General features: G+C 44.3%; 1 protein-coding gene across 3 annotated transcripts in view; it reads left to right on the forward strand.

The window, feature by feature from the left end:
• The first annotated feature begins 1,264 nt into the window (after nucleotides 1-1,264).
• The window catches only part of DMPK (DM1 protein kinase), a 1,011,012-nt gene continuing 986,295 nt past the window's right edge, over nucleotides 1,265-25,981 (forward strand). For 2 of the 3 annotated variants that reach the window (XM_078660914.1, XM_078660912.1), the window contains exon 1: nucleotides 1,265-2,446. In XM_078660914.1, the coding sequence (XP_078517040.1) occupies nucleotides 2,287-2,446 (160 nt within the window). In that variant the 5' untranslated portion in view covers nucleotides 1,265-2,286. The remainder of the gene's footprint in view (nucleotides 2,447-25,981) is intronic. The other variant, XM_078660913.1, reaches the window with a different exon arrangement.

A 25,981-nucleotide genomic window follows, 5' to 3' on the forward strand; every position in this document is an offset into this window, starting at 1 on the left:
CGCAGGATGACTGGCGCATCCCTGGGGATGCGCCAGTCATCATAAATCTGCCCCTAAGTACTTTAACGATAGGCTATAAGCAGGGCCACTGTAATTATGCGATTGTGCGCCTGCTGTGTTTTTCGCAGAATTATGGTTTTGCCGCATTTGCCCCTAATCCATCAACTGCTGCATAATCTTCAAATTTTAACAAAAAAAACCCTAGCTCAAACGGCTCAAAGGTTACTAAAAACACAGCGCTGTGTTGCTGCGCAGTGGAAGGGACTTTGCAAAGGTTGTCTGGCCACGTTTCTGTTTCTTCTTGCTATATTTAGGCATTAAACTATTAGCAATGAGGTGCAGCCTATGTCCAGACAATGTGACTAAGTGTAAAAATGACAAAATAATACTATCACAAATGTGCCGCGTAATTTGCCTTTTCTTGCTGATAATTTAGTCAACCCTGCCACATTATTTGGCCTTCCTCTGCCGCATAATTTCAGTGGTACTGGATATAAGTAGCATTGGGGAGAGATTGAGTATCAAGGTAGGGGCGAGAAGACAAGGGGCTACAAAGAAATGGATAAGAGTAACTGTGGAAATCAGCTGAGAGAGGAAAGGGTGGTGCCATGACAACGAGTCCTGCGACAGAGGGGGTGATTACTTTGAGAGTACTTTTGACAGCGTGCTCGCAGGAAGGGCAATGAAAACGCAGACGACCGGCAGAAATAGCTGCCAGATATATTACCTCTTGTCACCGATTTGGCCGTGAAACGCAATCGCACGAACGTCTACTGTATTTCCGTTTCCGTGAAAGGCTTTGTGTCAATCATATCTGAAAAAAAAAGAAGTGTGCGTTTGAGCAGCGCGTCCGTTGGTGGTACAGTGTCTTCTATTTACTGTGGAACACTGATTGAACTTGTCCTGCCAATAAAGTTCGTTTGAACTTGAATTAGTGAGGGGGTGCTGGCCGTGGCCAGAGAGGCAGCACTGAAAAGAATAACGCGCGAGAGCATTAGATAGTGAGAAAGGTGTAAAGCAGCAGGGAGCCGGTGGGGGGGGGGGGGGGGGTTAAAAGGGTGCGAGAGAGAGTGCTTGGAAGGCTGGGAAGATGAGGACATGCGTGTGTATAGAAGGAAAGCAAATGAAAATTACAGGGGTGGGAGAGATAGGAGGGAAGGAGGAAAGTTAAAAAAGAGGAAGACTAGTGGGAAAAGGAGTGAGTGGGGCGTCATGCAAGCCGAGGGAGGGAGCCGTTGTGAGAGCAGCAAACATCCCGAGAACTGGTTCACACACAAGAGCTCAGAGAACTACGCAGAGCCCGCAGAGCCGGGCGAGGGAGAGGGTAAAAGATAGCTAGAGAGAGAGGAGCGTCCGAAATGAAGAAGAGAGGGAGAGCGTTGGCAAGAGAGAAAGAGAGGGTTAATGAGATGGGTGGAGAAAGATCGAAAGGGAGAGAAGTTGAGGAACAGGTTTAGAGGCAGAGACAATCAGAGTGATGGAAAGGGAGAACGCACGAAATTGGGGAGGGAAGACGAGGGAATGAGAGGCAGGGAATGAAAGAGTGAGAGACAATGAGTCATAGACAGTGAGAGGAGGATAGCAAAGGTAAGAAGGGGAAGAGACAACGCGCGAAGTAGAGGGCGAGAAAGTTTGGAGTGGGAGAGAGAAAGTGATTCCACTGGAGGAGACTACAGTCACCAAAAGTCATGCCGCGGCGCCCGGCTCGCCTCGTCCCGCCCTGGGATGCGCCTGTCTGACGGCTGTCTGTGCCTTCACTTGAGGCGGTAGTTTCGGCGGCGCCGTTGCCTCCGCGCTCTGCGCTGCTTCGCAAAGTACGGCTGGTGACAGCGCGCCGAGAATGTTGTATCGACCGAAAGCACTGAGCCGATGATAGTTCCCGAGACGGATCGGGCACGGGAGAACAGCTGTGGTTGTGAACTCAACTCTATCGCCGACAGTTTGAAGTAACCCAGAAGTCCCCATTACATGGAAGATACAGTTGTTAGCTTCATTTCTAGCGCTTGGAAGTATCCCCGGATGTGACCTGCATTTTCCTCAGCCTGCCGTATCCGCGGATGTGTTTTTCCTTCCACCACATTGAAGTAACCGCCGGATGCAAACTGTGCCCCCAGCAGATCGGGATACGGATACCCAAGTACAGCTGTTGCCCACTCTTGGAGGCAAAGCTATCTGACAGGTCCTGCTGACGCCATGACCGGGGTGCGGCTGAACTGGACTCTCCTGTGACCAGTGAGGGGAGAGGATTCAGCTCCCTCCTGGGGACCCAGGGATCCGCGTACCCCAATGTCGGCCGAGGTGCGGCTGAAGAAGCTGGAGGAGATGGTGCTGGACAGAAGTTTCTTGGGCTTGGAGACCCTGCTGGACCTGTTGCTTTGCGTCCACCACGAGCTCAGCACCTCGCCCCTGGCGCAAGAGAAGTACATTGCAGACTTTCTGCAGCGCGGTAAGTCAGCCCGCTAAAGCTTAGTGCATCCAAAAACTGTGAGCCCAACCCGGGGGGCAGTGCCCATGGCATGCACTTTGTTGGGCACAAGATTGTGGGTGGGGTGCACAAGCTGGATGTGAGGTGCTAAAAGACATGAGAGAAGGCAGGGTCTGATACCACTCTCAGCATTCACCTGATGTACTTTGTCTAGTTCATCTTGAATTTTGTACCCAGTTCCGGAGCCCTCTTCTTAATTTATTTTGTCTGTAGTTCTGAAGCCCTCATCTTGAGTTTTGCTTGATTTTGGAGGCATTATTATGAGTATTGGCCACAGTTGTTGAGGCCTTCTCATAAGTACTCCCTCCGTTTCTGGAGTTCTCACCTTGACTTTTTTGTACAGTTCTGAAGAACTCATCCTGAGTTTTATCTGTAGTTCTGGAAGCCTCATCTTGAATTATGTTTACACTTCGTGAGGCTTGGTCTTGAGTGTTATGTACAGTTATGGAAGCCTCTTTGTGAGTTTTAAGTACAGTTCTTGAGGTCTCATCTTGACAGATCTGGAGGGCTCATCTTGAGTTATGTGTACGGTTCTGGGGCCTCATATTTCATTTTGTGGACAGTTCTGGAGGCCAGATCCAGAAGAATAGATACATTTTTTACACATGCCCAGAACTGCTGGAGAAAAATGGTGCATGCTTTAAAACTACAAGAGCTATAAAGGGAGATTGAATATTCAAAACAGGAAGGGGTACTGGGAGGTGTTTGCGTTCTTAAAGAGGACATGTAGAGCACTTGAGGTAACATTTCCTTGCTGCACTGTTCTGGTGCCGGCGTTAGTCACAGTATCTAATGGGAGCAGGGGAGGGTTAAAGATCATAACAGAAAATATGCTTTCTGATGGAGGGCAATGCATGACTATAGCAGCCTCCTGGTAGAAGAGGTGCGGAATAAAAAACAAATGAAAAAGGTCTTGATGCACACAAGACTAAAAAATGCAGAGCAAGCCAACAGCCATGTATGGTGTGTATGAAGAGCCAGCAAAAGACAGACTGGATGGGCCTGGTGGTCCAGCTCTTGCTAGATCTAATTTTACGGGAAGCGATAGGTTTCTTACTATCTGCGCCATAAGTGCTCGATTCACAAAACCTTTTTCTGGGAATAATTGTGTCATACACGTGACCTAGATGTGATTTATTCCAGAATTTTCCAAGGGTTTGAAACACCGCAAAAAGTTTTGTGAATCAGCCCATTTGTGCAGAGTCAGGGGGTGGTACTTTTATCCTGTGCTTAAAGCACGGCAACAGGCGATTGGTATTTCCTGCCCTGTAATATTTGCGGAGACTCATTCTTAGCACTTCATGCAAAATAATAGGTGCAGAGACTCGAATGTGGCACTTTTTTCTGTATAATGAGGTTATCAACTAGAGTTTGGTATTTCATGCTTTGCAGATACTCATGTTTGCCAGTTTCTGCTGAGTATCTGTAGAGTCGTGAACACTTTCACCTTGTCAGGTTAAGGACTAATACGGCCTCTAGCATATCAGTTACTAAGTGCGGGTTGATGTAGATGGTCTCCCAGCCAAGACTCCACACGTGTTTAATCACGGCACTTAATAGGCTTTCAAATTTAATTTATCTTTCTTCCTTTATTATTAAAGTGTTGTGACTCAGGTTTTGTATTTTGTTCATTGTAAAAAGTGAAGTCACTCAGGTTTAGTACTTCATGTAATTGCAAGTGCAGAGGCTCAGATTTGGCACTTTGCGCAGTACCAGGTTAGCAACTCCGCTTTAGTATTTCTTGCTCAATAATAGCGCAGTAGCTCAGGCTGGTTTGTGCTCTCTTATAGTAAGTGCAGAATTTCAAGTTTGGTAATTCCGGCACTGTGATTGATGTTGATGCTAAAGTTGATACTTCCTGGTCTGTAATAAATGCCACTATACAGTATTTGCAAGTAACTGCTATATTGTACCCGCCACATTCAATTCTTGGTTATCCTCCCTCAAAACAAAAATTTCATTTTCTGCTGTACAGTCATTGCAGTCCTCTTACAGTAAGGTCTAACTTCTTGGAGATTCTCCTGTAAAGGTGCAGTACTATCTCTACTCCATGTAGCTCCTGCTCCATAAGTGCAGATGTATAGCTCTGTACTTTTTCTGAGTAAATAATTGTACGTGGTCTTTTCGTTACTTCTGTACACATGGAGGTCTTGTTTGGTCAGGTTAGAAACAGCTTTAGTGGTTTTGCAGAACTTATATAATGAGTACACCGATAGAGGCACCAGGTTAACCACCCTCAGCCATTGGGTGTTGTAAGTGCCATTCACACGTTGATCAGCCCACACTACAGCCACTGGCTGTTGTAAATATTATTTAGAATGTCTGAAATATTGTCAATTCACCAGCATATGTCCATTTTGTTTGGTACATTAGGTATGTGATTCAAAATGAAAAGAGCCCACATTTTTTTCCTGACTAAAATAAAATAAGAGAATTGTTTACAAAAAAAAGTACCATGTCCATTCTGTAAAAGCTTATGGGTATCTTTATCCTCTCTTCAAAATGGAGACAGTGTGCTGCCAACTTCACGGTATGGATGGAAGGGCATAGGCAGTCCTCAGGCTATGGGCTTATGCAGGCCAAGGCCTAGGGAAGAGGTATTATGTTTAGACCACAGGTGCTTGTAGAGAGTTGTCGCATGCACAGACGGCACCTCTTCGCACACTGCGCTGGAATGGTGTTGGGAAGGAGACAGCCATCATCAAGCAGTTTCTTCCTGAAGTGTCGCAAGAACATAACATGCTCATAACTAGAGACTCTCTGCCTCTTCGTTAATCCATCAGAGAAGTTCTTTCCATGAGTGGGCTTATGCACAAAAGCCCGTTTTTCCTAGATTACTTTCGTAGAGGACGTACTCTTTGGAGAAATTTCTGAAAACATTTCTAGCTGTAGTAAAGACTGATTCTCCTATAGCCGGCTTATCCTAGGAGAGAAGCATTATTTCAGAGGACGTTGCGCCAGCTGATGCAAATGATAAGCAATTCAAAATATTCTATCATGAGGGCATACATAGCATTTAACTTTCCCTTAGGGACATTCGTCTATGCAGCCTGAACTGTCCAGTTACATGATTTCCAGGTGTTGGCTGAAGAAATGCAACTGGGAAAAGGCGGTGTGCCGCGGCTTGCTTTTATAGAAAAAGTCAGATTCCAATCTGATGTGTTAATTGATAGTTTGTGTACATCTGCAACATCAGTGTCGGACATTGGAGCCGGTTGATATATCTGTATGAGATCCTGGAAAGATCTCGGAATGTTTTGTTGAAAAATCTACCCTTTAATGAAGTAAAGGTGTTTGGCCCTCTTGAAGACTTTTTGCGAAGAAGTCAGAAGAGGGCTGCAAGTTTTCAACTCCAATCTATCCTCCTTCCAGAAGCTTTGGTTTTGTTTTCCCTGGACTTTTGGTGTTCCACCTTCATCTGCTGTGGTCTTTAGTCAGGCCTTTCATTGCAGGGGCTGTAGCAGGGTTGGCCCTTTCAATGTCAAGTCCCAGGTCCAAACCTTAATCAAGCCTTCTACTCACAGAACCCCAAAATAAAGACCATACCAGGGATGTAGAGTGAAGACTTCGGTACTTTGGAGAAGTCATGCAGTCAACACTGATGGATCCTTGGGTTCTCCAGGTAGTGGAGAGTGGGTATCGCATCAGATTCTTAGCCATTCCAACAGATTTCTTATAACTAACTCCTCTCTGTCCTCTTAGGTGTCAAGGGGTGATGACGAGTATTCTGGACTTGGTCAACAAGGGTGCAGTAGGACAAAGGAATTGAAGAAGAAAAGGCCTAGTGGGGTTATTTATTGATGTTTTAATCCAAAAGCCTTCAGGTAATTTACATCCAATTATTGACTTAAAGAAAGTCAATGCCGACATCTCATGTTCAAAATGGTTACCCTTGAGAACATCATACCCCTAACAGTCCTAGGTGTTTTTCTGGCCTCTCTGGACCTTTTTGAAGCTTACCAACTGTTGGACCTGTCAGCCTTGGTGTTGTACCCCCAATGTTTTTCCTTCAATCCTCCTGTTTGGCTGACTTTGTTTTTGCTGGCCTTAGGACTCTGCTCACATTAACACTGCTAGCCAGTGCTACAGTGCTTGTGCTCTCTCCCTAAAATATGATAAGATTGGATTCCACCCAATCGGCACATTTCATTTACTTGAATGCCTTGTAAGGTGGTACTACATTTACCCATGGCTTCTAAATTAAATGCCACTAGTGGGCCTGCAACACTCATTGTGCCACCAACGTAAAAAGCCTTTTAAACATGCACCAGGCCTGACATTCCAGCTCGTATGTGCAGTATTAAACTGCCAATTCAGCCTGGCAAAATAAGCCTTTTTCCAGGCCTACATTTTTGTGGGATCTTTCTGGTGGTGTGTTTTCACTTTATTAGTGTTTGAAGTGCTGCATACATACTTTACAAATTGCCTCTATTATGTTTCAATTATATTTCTATCTCAAGCTTAATTGCTTTTGTGGCAAGCTACCAGAGGGGTAAACATAGGTTAATTTGGGGTTTGATTGTGTTTCACCCTGACAAGAATTGTGGTTGCTGCTTAAGTAGGGTTTCATCACCATCAACCAGTAACCATATGTCCTAGACCTACACATCCTGGTTCATATAGATTCCAAGAAATACCTAAGATTGTTTACTGTAGGAAATTATTACCAGTTTTGCTTGCTTCCATTTGATCAACCCTCTGCCCCAGGAGTATTCACCAAAGTACTTTCTCCTCTGATGGGTAATCGACATCTCATGGTTTGCTACTGTTTTCTAACCTGGATGACTAGCTAATCTATGCCTCTTCTTTTTCTAAAGTTGGTTTACAAACCTCTAACACAGCATAGATTCCTGTTGAGCAAAGAAAAATCCAAACTTCTATCAGTCCAAAATGCCCATTTCATAAGATCCCTGTTAAGAATGGACTTAGGTACTGTATTCCTCTCCCCTCTGAGACAAGAGCAATTCATGTGTAGGCTACGGTCTGTTCTCTAGTATCTGGAAGCCTCTGTTAGGCAGTGGTTGAAAGCTCAGTGAAACTTGTCTGCTGCTCTTCTGTGGTTCCCTAGGCTTGATTGCATTTGTATCCCCTGTTGAATCACCTCTGAGCTCATTGGGATCCAAGTTCAAAAGATTTTGAGACAATGATTCTTGCCTTGCCGTCTAAGTCTCAAAAACTGCAGTGGTGGTTGGATGCAACTCATTTAGCTGTGGGAATTCAACCAGGCCACACGTATTTATGTAAATGATATGGGCAGCTCACGGGTCCCCAGAGTAGCCCACCTGACAAAACTCATAGGCTCCTAGGTGGAGAACAATCTTCTGTGTTTGACTGGAATCTGTCTCATGGGAATGTCGAATTGGCATGAAGATAGCTTGAGCTGTGTTTTCCTGTCCTCTGCGAAAAACCGTCTTTGCCTTCCACCTTTCCTCTTGATTCAGAAGAGGTGCTGGAAACCATTACTGGACCTGTTTGCATCCCCCCAGGGTGACCACCTTCTCAAGTTGTGTTTCCTTCTCCTATCCTAGCAGGGCTGGGCTGGGAAGGGGATGCATTGAGTCTAAAATGGCACAAAGAGCTTCTCTATACATTCTCTCCTTTTTCTTTGTTAAGCAGGTTACTCGGGTACTCCAGAAGATCAGAGATGAGTGATCAGAGGTTCTGCTAGTGGCTCTATCCTGGTGGTGCAGATCTTGGTACCCTTTGTTTCAGCAGTTGGTGTTTCAACCCCTGTGGATTTTTCCAATCCATCAATCCTCCATCTCATATCCCCTGATGTCAGAAGCGGGTTTTCAGTGACTGTGTCTGGGGATCTGGAAATTCAAAGGTTAAGATTACAGTCTTTTGGCTGTTCAGCTGCGATAGCCATCTCTTCAAAACGCTAGGAGTCAGAGCACCCTTGGAGTTTATGAGACACATCATGTTGGGACGGAAAAGTTCTCTGCATGGTTAAAGACGTGTACCCTTGAGTGCCCAACTGCACTGTTGTCTGGAAGCCTAATGCTGATTTTTCATCATAGGCGAACATGGATCATGGGTGTGTGCTCTGACATAGGCCTGTCTCATGGATTGATCGAAAGAGGAGCCCAAAGTGGTACCCTCATAGGGGTGGAAGGCTACCCCCTTCACCAAGAGTTAAGCAGCACAGGCGTGGTGGTGACAGCAAGCCATGTAGTGATCAGTAGTAGTGAACAGGTCCTTTTACCCTGTGTCACAGAAGTGAGGCCAACAGGCTCACTCACCTTTTAAAAGTTTCCACTGCAGTGTGCTTAACTCACCTTTGGCTTACATCAGATAGATGTGGACTGTGCGAGAGTAGTGACTTTGAGCTGGATATATGTGCCCTGGGAAGGGTACATTACAGGGATAGAGCAGTAGCACTGTGCAGTATATGTGTGGATAGTACATGTAATGGTTTTATGCATGCCTCAGAGCAATACCCTACTGGAGATATGTAGTGCTGTGCAGTGCATGCACACGTAAAGCATGTGCTGTGTGTGCTTTCACGAAGTACAGTACATGAAGGGTGAAGTGTGAAGTGTTGTGCACATGGTGAGTGTGTGAGCTGGAATTGTGGGCTTTTGGAAATAGCAGACCCTGGTACAATACAGAAAAGATACAATACAGACCAGTGCATGCAGGCTGATGTGTGTGCTGAATGTATGTGTGTCTGTAATGGCACAATGCATGGAGGTAACAGTGCTGGGCGATAAATGTGCTTTAAATGTACACTAGATGCAAGTGTGCCTGCAATGATACATTACATAGAGGATCCTGAGTTACATTTTGGGAAGTCCAGGCCTGCCCGGTGAAGACACGAGTAGTAGAGGAATCTCCCCCAAGACAGATTTGTGTATTGCTGCATTCCTGTGCGCTGGATGGGATGCACATTGGAGGATGGAACTCTCCCCTTTATACTTCAAAAGTTTGCTCTTTGATTCAGTGATCGATCACAAGGAAGGGGCCTTGACACAACTCAGGAAGGCGAAGGGTCTGATAAAGCACTCATAAAGAGTTGGGGTGGGAGCCAGGGATTTACCTGTGGCTGACATCCAGGTGTGAACTCTGGTCACTCCCATAAACTCTGTTGCAGGACAATAGGCTTTAGTGCTTTGCCTGCTGTTACAGACAGACTTTCATGAGGAAAGTAGAAACAGAAAATCGTACAATTCCAAAGAATCAAAACTCCAATATAAAACGCCAAAGACTCAGACCCTACATCACATTTTGGTGTCTGGAAAAGGACTATTAGAAGGGGAAGATGAGCCCCCAAACGTTGCCATCTGCCAAGCAGCCAGATGGGCTTTGTGATGAGGAAAAGCTCTGCAAGACATCTGCCTGTGACCAGGACTGGAGGCCAAGGATGGCTTGTCTCCCCGCTGGTTGAGGAGACATCACCCGGGGGAACACAAATCACCTCCCCTGGAGCCAACAGCACCAGCACCAGCCTGCTTGCCAAGACCAGTGTGCCTTGTGAGGAAGAGGAGAGTGTTGGAAAGAGCGAGGTCTATTGCGGTGCCCTACCGAGAGGACGTCCTGTGCAAGGTCTGAAGAGTACGTCTGAGCACCGATCGGGTTGTTGCCCCTGTGCAGGAACTTTCTGGTGACCTCCGTATGCCAGGAGAGGGTCACAATAATCTGAGCCATGTAAGCTGCATTGTGCGCAAAGCGCCAGGCTACACTGCATTGCCACGATGACTCCTATGCCAAAGGGGGAAACCGTTGAAATTATTTGGGCCAGGAGTATGAGACTATGCCGATATCAGTAACCCTGTGGGCCAGAACAAGCTGCCATAGTGAAGGTGATCGCATCAGAAAAGTCTGCACCTAGAACGTGAGTAAAGCAGCGACCCCATATGCCAGGAGGGCCTGCCTGTACCACTGTACCACGAGTTTGGGTCATTGCCCTAATAGGAGAATTACGGCTGACAGATTTCTTGAGGACCGCTAGGACACCACCGAAGATGCTGCAACTTTGCTGGGGTTCAATTCGGAAGCCGGTGGATCAAAACCCCCACCCCACCACCTCTCCCCCATGCCTCCCTTCCACCGGTAGGGGAAAAGTTATTTAACTCATGTTTGCCAAGCAGGAGCAGCTCCCATCATTGGAGCGAACCTGCTGCACTGCTCGAAGGGGAGAGTCTAGTAGGTCGGGCCCTGGGACATCAGGAGTAAATGGCTTCCAGCACCATGGTTGGGCCTAGTAGCCTCTGCGTGCCCCGTGGCCCTCTGAAAGGAGTTCTGACAAACTGGAAACAGTTTTATACTTAATAATATTTCAAGGTTCTTCTAACTTCCCCTGTGAGAGTGGAAAGATCTTGGAATTTTTAAGCTATCCTTTCTTTCTGGAACTAATTGTGTCTGGGGGGCATATGTATGAAAATCCCTGTTTGGGATTCTCAAATAGCGATTTTTTGCGAATCGCTATTTGAGAATTGCAAAAAGGGATGTATGTAAAAAAATTGCAATTTTTTTAGCGCTTTCTCAGTATTCCTTAATTGCGATTAGGAAATTGCAAAATCGCAATTAAGAAATACTTTTCCATTCATTTCTTTGGGCCAGGAGGCCCAAAGGAATGAATGGGAAGTCATTCTCAATTTACGATTCGCAATTTTAGAATCGCAAATTGAGAATAATTTCAAGGGTGCAAGGGTGTCATAAGGACACCCTGATGCACCCCTAAAATTTACATATGTGCGCATATGGCGCCCATACATGCCCTAAGGGCGCCACAAATGGCGCCACAAATGGCAAAAAGTGCATTTGTGAAAGAAATCGCAACTTACCACCAACTTGAAGTTTGTGGTAATTTACGATTTCTTAAGGAGAAATCGCAAAACTTGAGTGGTTGCTGCATAGCATTTAAGGAATCACAATTTGAGATTCCTTAAATGCTTACGCAAAATTAAGGAATCGCAAATTTTGAGTTGCACTTTTCCTACTACATCCTGTTTTGCAAATTTTTAGTCGCAAACGCTGCTTTTTTGCGATTCGCAGCATTTGTGACTAAAAATCCCGTCCATACATATGCCTCTGGGTTACATAGACGATGCGCACCTATTAGAGTATTCAGGGGCTCTGGTATTTCCTCTTTTGATGTGCTGACAGCTCTTCTTCCTACAAGCTCCTTTTTGAGACGCCCAGTGATTCTTACACCATTCCCTTCGTGGAATTTGCCCCTAGTCCAAAATAAACTTCTGAACTTTTACTTTTAGTCCCTTTAACATTTCTTAGTCCGAAGTTTTTTGTGTCCCTCTCATCAAGTCGCAGACTGGGGGAGATTGGAACTCTTCTTTTCCAGGAGCCATGTCTTAGATTTTTCTCAGATAAGGTTGTTTTAAGGCCTGAACCCTCTTGTTTTTACTTAGGTGGCTTCATCTTTACATATGTCTCCAGATCTTATTTTGCATGCATAGTTTCCGTCCTCTTTCAAGATGCTCTGCAGCATTACCTTGACCTGCATAGTGCTTTAACCTTCTACATGCAGAGGACAACCTCTTTATACAAAGTTGATTTCCACTTTGTCAGTTTTGGTTTATCCAGTAACTGTTATTGCCCTTCTACTGCCATCTTGAGTAGGCGCATAAGAAAGACCATCATTGTGGTCCATCAGTAAGCAGATTTACTTCTTCCACCAACAATTAAGGGTAGTTCCTCAAGAGGCATTTCCTCCTCATGGGCAGTTTGTAGGGAGACTCCTTCATCTGTTATTCAGTTAATTGGGCTTTTCCACATGCATTCCTATCACATTAAAAATTAGGAATGGGGGAAGTCATGAATCCTCTTTTGGTTCTTGTGTTTTAGCTGCAGTACAGTAAAATGCATTAAGTGCTATCATTGAATTTGCAAATAAACAGGCACACTGTGTTGAAGATTACTGTGTTTAAATTCACTTCTATAGCAAATGTTATAATTCTTGGGGATATGCTCATGCTATGAGGACTGGGACAAAGAATACCAATGATTATGGTCTAATTATTCACCAGTAATTTTCATATCTCCAAGTCTGAGGCTTCCTCGTATAGTCCTAAATCCCTGCCGTCGGTGGCTACATATTTCGTTTAGATTTTTCGGTAATTTCTTTTAGATATTCTAATGCTTGATATCTGGAATTGGAATGTTTGACCCCACCTTTATGCTCACGGCTCAGGATGAGGCTCTGGTATACCTATTGTTTGGGTGGATTCTGCACCCTGCTCACACAGTTCATGTTCTGAGGACTGCGACGAGGATGAGAAGGATTTTGACTAATGAAGATTACCAGTAAGTAATCTGAGCCTGTAAGGTGTGGTGTAATCATAGGGTTTGGCTTTCCGTGTGAATCCTTAGGATAATCGGTCTGTGGCATGACACATTTGGTGCAGTTGGCACTTGCTGTTGAACCAGACCAGCTTGTTTTTCATTCAGTCCTCAAGGATGCCATTGTGTTGCTAGGCATTACTGTTTTTCACTTGTGACACGTGACGCTGACATGCTGAGCCATGAATCTTTTTTTGGTTTGAGATTGATATGTAAGATTTTTTTCAGGCCTGTCTAGTTTAGCCTTAAACTTTCTTTTTTTAAGGTTGTGTTTCGTATGAAATGGTTTACAGATGATGGCAGTCTTATGCAGGATCCTGGCTAATCCCTGTCTTTGCGACGCCTATCAAAGGGCTTTAGCTGGAGAACATATGACTGGTCCTTCCCCAGACACGTGACTGTTCATGACTTTTCATATACTTTATTCATTTTATTCCATCCAATCAAACTGTTGTTCAAAAAGTCACATTTTGACTAAATAAAGCAAATATTTCCAAACAAATTCTAAGAAATCCCAGCATTGCAACTTCTAAAACGACTCATATAGTAAAACCAGCCTATTGAAATTTCTATACTTAAACATTTACTAAGAAGATTTCAATATTTGAAATAACTCAGTGAGCACTTAATAAGGTTCACTGCCCACTTACTCGATGTTCCATAAATAAACAGAGAGTTCATATCTTGTCATCAACAATATAATTCACAGCAGGGAGGGTGTTCTACACTTGAATATTCAGAATGTGAATGGTTTTCATTCACTACCCCAATTCCCGATATACACCTTGATGGAATTTAATTGTATTTTGCATATATTATTTTGTTTTTGGATTTATGGGCGTTGTTAGGAGATCAAGTCCTCAGTAACAATTTTCATCTGATTTAAATATGACCTTGCTGTTCATAATTGCTTTTGGCAGCTGATGTCCAGCCAGTCAGGATATTTAATGGAGATAGCGGCTGCAGGTATTAGTGATTATTGGTAACAGAACTGTGATTAAATGTTCAAGCATCAATGAAGGTTGTCTTCATTCTTCCTGTACCTTGATGGCTATTTGTGCAAATAGACGCTTTTCCCGAGCCTGGTGTTGTTTGTCGTTACAAATGTGTCAGACAGAGAACATGACTTACAGGAGGCACAATGCAAGCACAGAGTGTGTTTCCTCTCCCTCCTAGTACATCTCTGTACCAAGACCATCTTCAGCTTTTCATGGTATTCCCCATTCCCTGTTTGCCCTTTGGTCTCCATGACTGCACATAGCCACAGCGTCAAGTCGGACAGCACATGGATAACAAGCAGCAATTGAACTAATTAGGGAAGAGTCGAAAGGGGTGAGACACCGCCTTATAGCAGAGCAGCGGAGGGAGGTCTTGGAGATCTGGGAGGACCCGGCACAGGATAACATCATTGAAGAAAGTTGTGAAGATGGGAATCGGTCTGAGGAGGAGAGCAATGATGCAACTGAGCACCCTAATAGGTGTGATGTCCCCCTTGGGGACATCTAGACATAAGGAGGACACCGGAGATGGGTATAGTAGTGTCTATTTAAATGAAAAGGGGTGGGGCATTTCCCATTTGCCCATACTGCCCTCTAGGGCCCCCTTGTGCAAACCCAAGATGCGTAGTGTATTATATGCTGGTCATCGATTTGACAGGGAGTAGTCTGAGTTCCCTCCCCTCCCCCCTCCTTATGGGAGTTCAATCCCCTGAACTATAGCATTACCCAACCCTCATGCACAAGTTAGTTACAAATGGTTGGCTTTTGTTTGCTACCAAACTGAAGGCATTCCTATAAATCCCTTCCTGAGCTGGGTTGAATATTCTTGAAAACGGTAAAACCCTACATGGATCAGGTAGTTTGCCGCACTGACACGGTTTCTGAAGTTACCAAGGACACCAATTATTATTAATACACTATATAGCATGTTATTAACGTGTTTACAGATATATGATTTGACTGGGGAGTACCCCACAATGCTTTGCTAAGCTCTTTTCTGAAATGTGTCATGTACGATGCTAGTAACTTGTTTGCCTCCCTGTTACTACATTAAATGCCAATAAAAATATGTTTGGAAAAACAAGTAGTATACTGTAATTGAACAGTAGCAAATCTGAGATCATTGTGATTGGATGTCAGAGCAATCTAAGCAGTATGCATGTAATAAATACTGACCTGCCTGTTTAGGTTGAAGCCTACCAGACAGTGCAGACGGCATCTCAGGGACATTAAGAAAGCTACCCTAGGAATGCATTCCGCCCCTTGCTCGTCATTGGTTTTGTGGTTTGTAACTCACATTTGCTTGGTTTCTATTTGCTGGCTCTATTTGTTTTAGGCTGTCTGGCTTGAGTTTGTCCCTTCTGTTGCCCAAACCCTGTTTACTGTATTCTTCCAACAGTACTGAATTTCTGCAAACCGGCCTTTAAATCTTGTTCTTATCTTGCCACATTTGCTGTGGATTCAAAGACAGAGATCAAATGTCAGGCTCTGTTTTTCAGGGAGCTTGATGTTTATACTTTTCTTTGCCAGACTTCAAAGTGAGAGGATTTATGTGCCAATCAGGCTGGCTGCTGATGGTCTGCTTAAGGAAAGTTGTACAATGTTATTTTTTCTAGCATATAACAACATTTAAATGTCTCTAAAAAGAACTGTGCCGATATTTCAGTATATATCAGAAGTAGAAAAGCACAAATGAAGCACATTTTTGGTAATTCTGAAGTGTGGTTGAAACAAATATTTTAACACGATCAAAACTAATCAATACACTAAGTGATGAAATTTCCACACATTATTGTTCGTGCCACACTTCTATCAATAATACTTATGCCTGTGCTTATGTAATGGTCATTTCAATTGAAGATGTGTTGTCTGTAATGGCAGTGTTCTACCACACCATGCTCACTCCACTTTTCCCCCATTCCACTCTACCGTGCACCAGCCCATGCCTCTGCAAAATACTCTGTACCACTCCACACAACGCCACTCCACTCTATGGCACTTCTCACTGCGTTACTGCACTCTACTCTACGCCACTTCATTCATTCTATGCCTCTCTACTCTACTATAATAATAAAACTCTGGGTCTACAGGGTTATTGCCAGAAAAATATGCACACTTCTGTGTGGATGTTTTTGAGCTACCCATAGGTGGTGTAGGGCAATGTTCCTATTGTGTGTAATTTAGAATTGCACATAAAATACTACCTCTGTGTAAGTAATGGTGTGCATAGTGGTGAAAACAAAACATTTCACCATAATTAGACATTCCACTATACATTTCTTCACATTCAAATCCAGTATACTATTCGAGGTCATCAAGCAAAGATTTGACTGTACTGGTGTCCTAATTATCAGAGATGCTGCTACAAGTAATAATATGATTCAGGGATATTTTAAATACATATTGTATCTGTAAAGTTATTGTCAGTCCAAAAATATCATATTGTACCTTATCCCAAACAATCCATCAAGTACCGGTTCTGTTTAAATTTTCACCACGGACAGGTCTCTTCAACTTTGTGTGATAAAGAATGAAGTTCAGTACCACAGGTTACCAGTTCAACAGCAGAGTGTTGTAAGAGATAGTGCCCATTTAGAAGCCTAAAGAACACTGACACAAAACCAATTCAAAGGAAGAGCAACGAAATGTACATCCAAATGTAAATCCAAGGAGGAACAAAATTTGTATTTTTCAGCAGATTATAAAAGCACAAGTTCCATGCGGTGGTGGATCTGGTGAATCCGAAGAAATATCATCATAGTCAGCAAAATAGCCAGAGGCTATCTGTGCAAAAACAGGAACCTCGTGTGGTGGTATAGACTTGGTAGTTAACACTTAAGGTGGTTCATAATCAACAACTTAGTTTTAGGTACATGTTGTTGAAACCTGTGTATTGATAGATGTAACTGAAAGTAGCAAGACTTCAGAATCAATGATCCCGAGCCGAGGAGTAGAAACCTCAGTGTCGGTTAAAGCTTGTATTGGGGTTTCTTGTATGGTAGTGAGAGGAGGCAGGTAACTATCCAGGAGCTTTCGATGTCTACTATGCAGAACCGGCCACACAGTGTGGTTTTATGAGATCAATTGATACAAATCTCTTGTGTTTACAACCAGCATAGGGCAGTAAAAGTAGAGTTCTGGTACCTTCGATTGTTTTGACAGCCACAGGTGCTCTGTATGATGGGCCAAATTCTTTTTTGTACACAATCTTCTCTCAAACCAGATACCTGATCTTTGAAATTCATCCAGAAGTTGCTGGTTTTCTCTTCACCTCGTTAGTGGCAGAATGTTTCTGTAGCTCGTTGCTTTGCTCGTCCCAGAATTCTTTCAGTTCCTGTAAGACAGCCAAACATTTACTGATATCAAAAGGTGTTACCGTCACCACTGTACTTGGATTGTCAAGGTCTTGAACCCATATCTTGACATCAACAGAACCTCATAGGGACTACCCAAGAATCTTCTTGGTGGATTTTTTAAGGCTCTTGGTACCTCATACAGATGGCGAATCCAACTATGACCTGAAATTATTACTCTACCTGTTACAGACTGCGTTTAGTCATGATTTTTCCTTTCCACTATTGCCTTTACCTCAGTATGATAGGGGAGGAATAGTGCACAGCCACACCCAAGGTACTCATAGTTTGAGTTTGAGTTTAAAACATTTATAGAGCGCAAGTACACCTGGCGGTTTCATGGCGCTGTGAGGAACTGAGTCCAAGAGGGTAAGGAGATTGGGGAGGATGAGGAGAATGGGGCAGTTATGATGAAAAGGCTTGGGAAAAGAGAAAGGTTTTGAGCGCCTTTCGGAAATGCGAATATTGAGTGGAAGATCTAAGGTGGGCAGGGAGGGAGTTGCAAAAGTAAGGGGCAAGTGTGGAAAATTTCATGCCCCCCCACTTTTTACGCCTGAAGCGTGGGACTGCCAACAGATGTTGGGAAGATGAACGTAATTCCCTGACGGGGGCGTAGGCTTTGATTTCCGAGGAGATAAAAGCAGGGGCGGTGCCGACCCGGGCTTGAAAGGTGATACATCCCATCTTGAACAGAGCTCGTTCTCGAATAGGGAGCCAGTGTAAGGACTTGAGGAGAGGCGTAACATGATGGAATTTGGCCAAGTTGTAAACCAGGCGAGCCGCCTGGTTTTGGACCAGCTGTAATCGTCGCATACTGTAGGCGGGCATGCCACAATATAGAGCATTTCCATAGTCTAAGCGGGAGATTACCATTGCCAGGACAATGAGTTTTAGGGCAGAGAAGGAAAAAAATCGAGAGACTTTACAAATGTTGCGAAGTGAAAGAAAGGAAGAGGACACCACCGAGCTGACCTGGGAGTGCAGAGTGAGTAGGTTATTCAATTTGATCCCCAGAGTTCTCACAGAGGAAGAAGAAGAGGGGGGGACCTAGGGAGGGGGGCCAGAAGAGGGAGGACCAGGGACTGGAGCAACCACCTGTCAGAACCAGCTCAGTCTTGTCTGGATTTAACTTCAGGTGGTTGTAATTCATCCAGTCCCAGATAAAGATCATAATAGACTGAAACTTCGCCATGGACTCAGGAGATGGAGACAAGGTGAAAATAAGCTGCAAGTCATCCGCGTAGTTGTAAACGGTGACCTCCATTTGCTGTAGGGCGAAAATGAGAGGGGCAATGTACAAATTAAATAAAAGGGGGGAGAGGGAGGAGCCCTGGGGGACCCCACATTGTACTTTCCGGAAGTCCGCCGAGAAGTCGCCCAGGCGAACTGCCTGGGTGCGGTCCCTCAGGAAGGAGGACAGCCAGACCAAGGCCGAACCTCCGATCCTCGCCGCCCTGACACGAGAGAGTAAGTAACTCATAGTAACTTGGTAAGCCTTAGAGGCAAACACGGTGCCCTGGTCAGAATGGAATGCAGCTACTACAAATGTCCCAATTAAGTCTTGCAAGCCTTTTATAATAGTTCCAGCATCAGCCGATCGCTGTGGCCAAACCCATAGGAATCAAGTGCAGGATTACACTGCTAATAAGATGTATTTAAAAGATCCGTCACTACGTAACTGTCCGCAATGGTCCAAGTAGACACAGGTGAGGGGTTTGTTTGAAACCAAGAGAAGTGTCTGCGGTGGAAATGCTGTGGCAGAGACTTTTATTTGTTGACAAATGTTGCATTCAAGGACGTGTTCTCTGCGCTATTTGTTTAGACCTGGCCACCAGTATAGTTGCCGTAGCAGTGAAACTGTAGCCACCTCACCAGCATGTGCGAAAGCTAACCCCTCATGTGCCGCTATGATTAATTCTGACTTGCACTCCAAATTTGGTATTACTCTATACCCCAGTCCAGGAAGACAAGCAAATGGAATGTTTTGTGGACTTAGTAGGTAGGAGTATTTTGCTTTAAAGGATTTAGGTGATGGGCGCCACAGCATGAAGTTGTGACAGCCTTCATGATGTCTCCTTCTATACTCGTGTTGGAACAAGCCACTTCAAATTTGACAGCAGTTTGCACTGCTACCTTTGTGGCTTCACCAGCTAATGAATTTCTTGCAACATGCATTCCTACACGTTGGTGGCTTAAAGTGTGGTGAAAATAAGCCCATGGCAAATTGCTTTAAGATTTGCCACTTGTCCCCAAAGCAATTTACGCCTGATAGTACAACCTTTTGAGTCTCTGAATCCATTTTGGGTTCAATAGTGTAAATACTCATTGTAAGACTGGACACAAAAATTGGAATCACACACTTTAAGTGTGGGGAATACTGGATCTGTATTCCAAGAACCAGAATTAGAACTTCCAGTTCAACAAGCTGTGCAGAGCAATCACCTAGTTAGTGACACTGAATTTTTTCAGAAGTTGGAATTCGCCAACCCTCATTTTACCCATTACTGCTGCAAAAGTGGTGAGTATTGGTGTTTTGTTCTGACTGCAGGCTGGGCAAACCCATCAGTGTAACCTATAAGGAGGTAAGCCTGTGTTTGTAGTGTAGAGTCAAACATGTAGTCTATATCTGTTGCTGTTAGTGAGTTGGCCCTATGTAACCATCTAGAATGCAAGGTTTTAATGTTGGGAACGCTGGCCTCTAAAGCTCGAATGGGAGTCATGTCAATTATGCATTTCCTCAGAGTTAATGATCTTTCTTTCACTACAGCGGTCTTTACTGCTGTCAGAACTTTTTCTGTTGGTGCAAAATGCATTTCTGCAATGGAATATAAATGCGATTTATAGGCAATTGGTACAGTGTCACCTTTGTTGAATGTGACATATGCATAGCCAGTGCTTCCGGCGATTACGCTGATTGCCAAATTAGTTGTATTAACATGTGTGTGTAAGTGTTTTCCTAGCTGCATGTGAAGTTTGTATTTTGTATGTTCTGGTGTTCAATGGGTGCTTGAAAAGTCTGGACAGATCAGGTCATAAAACAGTTTTACCCATTGTGCATAATTGTGCATAAGAGGGCACACTTCTCTAGAAAGTGTGTCACCAAGTTCTTGCCTTCATTTGATAACTCGTATGCCAAGAACACAACACTGAGATAGGCAATTTTTGATTTATTAAAATTGAATTTGTAGCCAATGTGAGCAAATCCTAGAATTAAGCGATCTTCTCTGGCCAGATGCCTTTCTAAATCATCATCTGTGAGATATATGTCATTGGCATAGGAAAATATTCCATTGTCAAAGCACTGTAACAGTTCTGTTACCCAGGCAGAGAACAAGCCTGTGCTATTCTTATACCCTTGTGGCAATCAACAGAATTGTTTTGTGACACGAGGGTGGTAAATGAAGTAAAAAATGTGCTTTCAGGTGCTATGTTTTTTCCAGAATAAGCCATTTGAAATGTCTAATGTGGTTTTGAATTTGTTCCATACTATATTGTTCATTAGTGCAGCACTGCACGCATTTTGTACTGCAAATGTGCATGTGTGACTAGCTCATAGGGCGTCATATGGGCCCCTAACCTAATAGGGCCCCGAATTGTGTCTGCAACCTCAGAACACGACAACCTTATTTTACCCAAGGAAACCGTGGAAACAGATTCTACACTTTCGTTAATAACTCAGGCATGCCCAAAGAGAGACACAAGTAGTAGGCAAATTGGCATTACAAACATTTAATGAAGCAGTTGTACTCATGTTTAAAATATGTGTGCTGCAATGATTAATTGAATGGAGCAAAACAATGTTACCAGCATTACAAAAATGGTGAACAGATTGAATAATTGAACCATTGTGCCTTTGCATTGGATAATAGGCATACATTTAACTGCACTCCTACCTAGTGCTGCCTATCCTATAAACCATAGGGTGTGCAGGTCTGCCAGAATACCTTAGAGTGGTCTAACTCCCCATTTACCTGCAGGCGTGAGTCATCTGGCAGCCAGCCTTGGTGTAGAACAGGCAGCCTTCCTCTTCAGTATGATGTTGGAATTCAGCTAGAATTCAGACATGGGGCGACCTTCGAAAATCCATCGAGATGCTCCTCTGCCTAAACAGAGGCGTAGAGTCATTTATATAATAAACTGCACTCATTCATTCCATGCCTGAGTCTGTTGATTCTATCCTCCCAGGGCTGTCGCCAAACGAACGGACAACAACAAACAACAACATTTTTGCACAGTGAACTAAGGCCATATACAGAATGTTTTAAGGCCAAATAATATTCCTAGGAAGAAATGTAACTGTAAGCAAATCATTCCTGAAATCATTATCTCATGAGACCATGCAAGCACATGTGTGCTAAAAGTCATTATCTAAAAACATGTAAACTTTAAATGTGGCATGTAAAATGGAAGTATTTGTGCCCAGCGCCTATGTAAACTCACGACGACGCCACTGAACTCTACACCACTCTTCTCTGCACGACTACATTCTATGCCACTGCACTCTACTCTGCATCACTCTACTCTACACCACTCTACTGGACTCTACACCAATGCACTGCATGCCACAACACTCTATGCCAATATACTCTGCACTGCCCCACTCTATGCCACAGCACTCTACGCCAATCTACTCTAAGTCACTCTAATCTACTCTGTGTCACTACAGTCTATGACACTGCACTCTACACACTGCTCTCTACTCCAAAATAATCTACTCTACTCCACTGTATTCCACTCTGTACCATTCTACTGTATTGCATTCCAATCTGTGTCATTGCAATCTACCCTGTGCCACTCCTTTCCACAACACTCTGTTCAACTGCACTGCACTCTATGCCAGTCAACACAATGCCAATGCACTCTACACCACTTTATCCAAAACCAATTCACTCTTCGCCACTGCACTGTGCGTCAATCTACTCTGCACAACTGCATTGTACGCCACTATACTCTATTGTGTAATACTCGGCACCACTGCATTGTACACCAATGCACTCTACGCCACTCTACTCTACACCAATGCACTCTACAATGCTCTACTCTGCAACACTGCACTCTATGCCGCTCTACTCTGCGCCAGTTTACTCTAAGCCATTGCACTCTACTCTGCACCACTCTGTTACACTCTATGCCTCGTAACTGCACTCTACACCGCTGCAGTCTACCCCAGTATACTCTACGCCACTGCATTCTATTCCACTGTACTCTATTCTTCACCACTCTAGTCCGTGTCACTGGGCAGTACGCAAATACTCTATGCCACTGCACTCTACACTGCACCACATCACTCTACCCTGCACCACTTTACTCTGAAACAATCTACTCTATGCCACTGCACTGCATGCCACTGCACTCTATGCCACTCAGCTCCACTCTGCACCACTTCACTCTACTCTACTGCACTCTATGCTGCTCTACTCCATTCCACTGTACTCTAGTCTGCACCACTCTACTCTATGCCACTGCGCTCTACACCACTTTAATCAAAACCACTGCACTCTGTGCCAATGCACTGAACACCACTCTACTCAAAACCAATGCACTCTACGCCAACTAGTCTGCACCACTGCACTCTATGCCACTAAACTCTACAGCACTACATGCCACTGCACACTACACCACTGCACGCAACGCCACTCTACACTATTGTGCTCTACATCGCTGCACTCTGCACCACTCTATTCAACTCAGCACTACTGTACTCAATGCTACTGCTCTCTGTACCACTCTACTCTGCACCACTCTATGCCACTGCACTATGCACCACTGCACTCTACTGCACAAGATTGCACTCTCTGCCACTGAACTCAGTGCCACTCTACTCTGCACCACTGCACTTTACACCACTGCATGCCACGGCACTCAACATCATTGCAATATATGACACTCTATACTACTCTTCCCCACCTGTACTCTGTGTCACTGGTTTGTGCACCATTTTACTCTATGCTGCCGACCTCTTTGCCACTGCACTCTACTCTACACCACTCAACCATTTGCCACTTTAATGCTCTCTACGCCACTACACTCTATGCCAAAAAACTCTGCATCACTCCATGCCACTTTAATTTACTCTGCACTCCTGCCCTCTACACCACCCTTCTTTATGCCACTGCACTCTATGCCACTCTATTCTCCTACACTACTCCTTTCTGTTCCACTCCACTCTATGACAGTCTACTCCATTCTACTTCACTCTACAACACTCTACTCCACTCTACACTACACAGTCTGCACCACTCCACTCTACACTACACCACTCCACTCCATACCACTCCACTCTATGACACTCTACTGCACAATAAGCCGCTCAACTCTACTCCACTCTGCCCTTCCACTCTACGACACTGTTCTTCCACCACAACACTCTACACCACTCCACACCTCTCCACTCCACTCCAATTCTCTCCACTCCACTCCACTCTACTCTACACCGTTCTACGCCACTGCATGCCACTCCATTACACTCCACTCTACTCCACTTTACGACACACCACGCCACTCTCCTTTACCCCTTTAGCTATACTGAACAGCAGCTACACTGGTGTACAACATGGCTAAAACATATTGGCAAAGCCAACAGTTCTTGCATAGGCGAGACCTATTAGCTATGACAAAACGTGTTTTGGGTCAGCTATTCCACCTACTCAAAAAGTCATGGATGTTTGTTTGCTTGCATACCTCAACTTTCACTTTAGCCGCAGGCAATAAAAGTCGTAAGTAGTTTGTTCTGTAGCTTATCTTTTCTAAGGGAGGTAAACCAGTATATCAGCCAGGGGCAATGAGGAATGATGATTGGAATCCCTGTTAAATTTGGATCAGAGTGTGTTAGTTCGCTGAAACCCATGTGCTACCACAATTCGATTCAAAATCATCAGGTGGCACACCACTTGCCAAAGAAGGTTTGAGCATGTTTCAAACATTAGAAGGATCTTGAGATGGTTACTGATAGAAAATTACAATGATTAAATTGCCTCATACAAATTCTCTTACCTCATTGAAATGAACTAAGATTCTACCATTAAGGATTTTGGTGACCTGTGTGCCCTTGATTAACAACTTTGGGTAGATGGATTTTTTTCAACCTCCAATTCCATAGTGAAAGGCCTTACCAAAAGACTTTAGGTATGAAACTTCCCATAAAAATAAAACCCCATAAACAACATGCACATATGCTTTCATTGCTTGATTAGCTCCCTAACATTGGCTTACAGGAAGTAGTTGTAACATTAGAGCATGTTATATAGGTGTCATAGTCATCACCTCCATCCATTCAGAGACATTTTGTTTTAGTTTTATATAGCACTCACTCGACCCAAAGGTATCGGAGTGCTTTACATAAGCACCAGTTGCTTTACAGATGGACACATTCATTTTGTTAGGCACGGGGAGATTAAGTGACTTGCCTTAACAAAAAAGAGGGATGAGTGGGGGGGCTTATTAAAGAGGTCCAGGCTCCGTGCCCACCTGAGTCATGCTCTACAAGAGAAATTGAAGCCGTTCCTCTGAACTGGATGTCACCTACCAAATAGTTAGTGGTGGTGAGTTGGGAAAAGGGGTAAGGAGGTAGTGGGATCGGGGGATCCCACTTTTGCGGAACTAGGGTCCTCACACACCCAGCAAGCTAGGTGTCATGCTTCATCATATGGACCTGCTCCTCGTTGAGCCGGCGCTGCAATGCTCAACGGGCACCCGCAAAGGGGCTCTTTGTCGGAGATCTTTTGTTCGCACTAAATACGAATACACCCTATTCTTCCCATGTTTCCATTTCCCTGTCTCTACCAAGCAGGGCTCCTACTACTGAGGCGCCCCGCGATCCACCCGCCCACGTTGAAGCACCTCGTACCAAAGAGGGAGGTGAGTCTGGGCACATCAGACACCACGCTTTATTATGAGAGCCTAAGCTGTAGTTCTGTGATACATCGAGCGAATCACACCACCGCTGGATGATATCAAAGCATGCATAGACACCACTTAGTGTTACCAGCATGAGTTAAGCATGAGTAAGAGAGATTGTTACTGTGAAATGTTTTTTAACTTGCTTTTAACCACATGGCACTGTAATAGCAATGCTAAGTTAGGAGGTCTGGACCATAGGGAATGTGAGTGTATACACCTTGGAGGTAACCCTTGATACATCGTTCTGAATGTGTTGTTCTCCTTTCCTCCCACATTGTTTTATATCCCTAGGTCCTTCATTTTTTGACTACACGAGCATAGATATGTAGTCCAGCCTGAATGGTAGCACCTAATTAGTAGCACCATTTAGTGTAGATATTCAACACTAACCCCCTTTTACACTTATTTCACATATATAGGTCCTGAAGAATTACCACAGTACTAACTGACCAACAGGGCAAGAAACATGTCGACCCATAGAGAAGAGCACAATATTGAATGAATATCCCTCGTTAGGGCTGTTGCCACTCTATTTTATATATTTCTTTTTAGTAAGGTGGATTCCCAACCAGAATAAAACGCATCTTCTTGGAATATCCAACCTTTTTTAAATCACACCCACAGCACCACTCATTATCTACACGCACATGGGCCACACACCCCCACTTCATCATACAGCGAAGGAACAAAAGATCTCCGACTAAGAGCCCCTTCGCCGGTGCCCGTTGAGCATTGCAGCGCCGGCTCAATGAGGAGCAGGTCCATATGATGAAGCATGACACCTAGCTTGCTGGGTGTGTGAGGACCCTAGTTCCGCAAAAGCGGGATCCCCCGATCCCACTACCTCCTTACCCCTTTTCCCAAACTCACCACCACTAACTATTTGGTAGGTGACATCCAGTTCAGAGGAACGGCTTCAATTTCTCTTGTAGAGCCAGATTAAGTGA

The sequence above is a fragment of the Lissotriton helveticus genome, chromosome 9, assembly GCF_964261635.1.
Source record: "Lissotriton helveticus chromosome 9, aLisHel1.1, whole genome shotgun sequence".
NCBI lineage: Eukaryota > Metazoa > Chordata > Amphibia > Caudata > Salamandridae > Lissotriton > Lissotriton helveticus.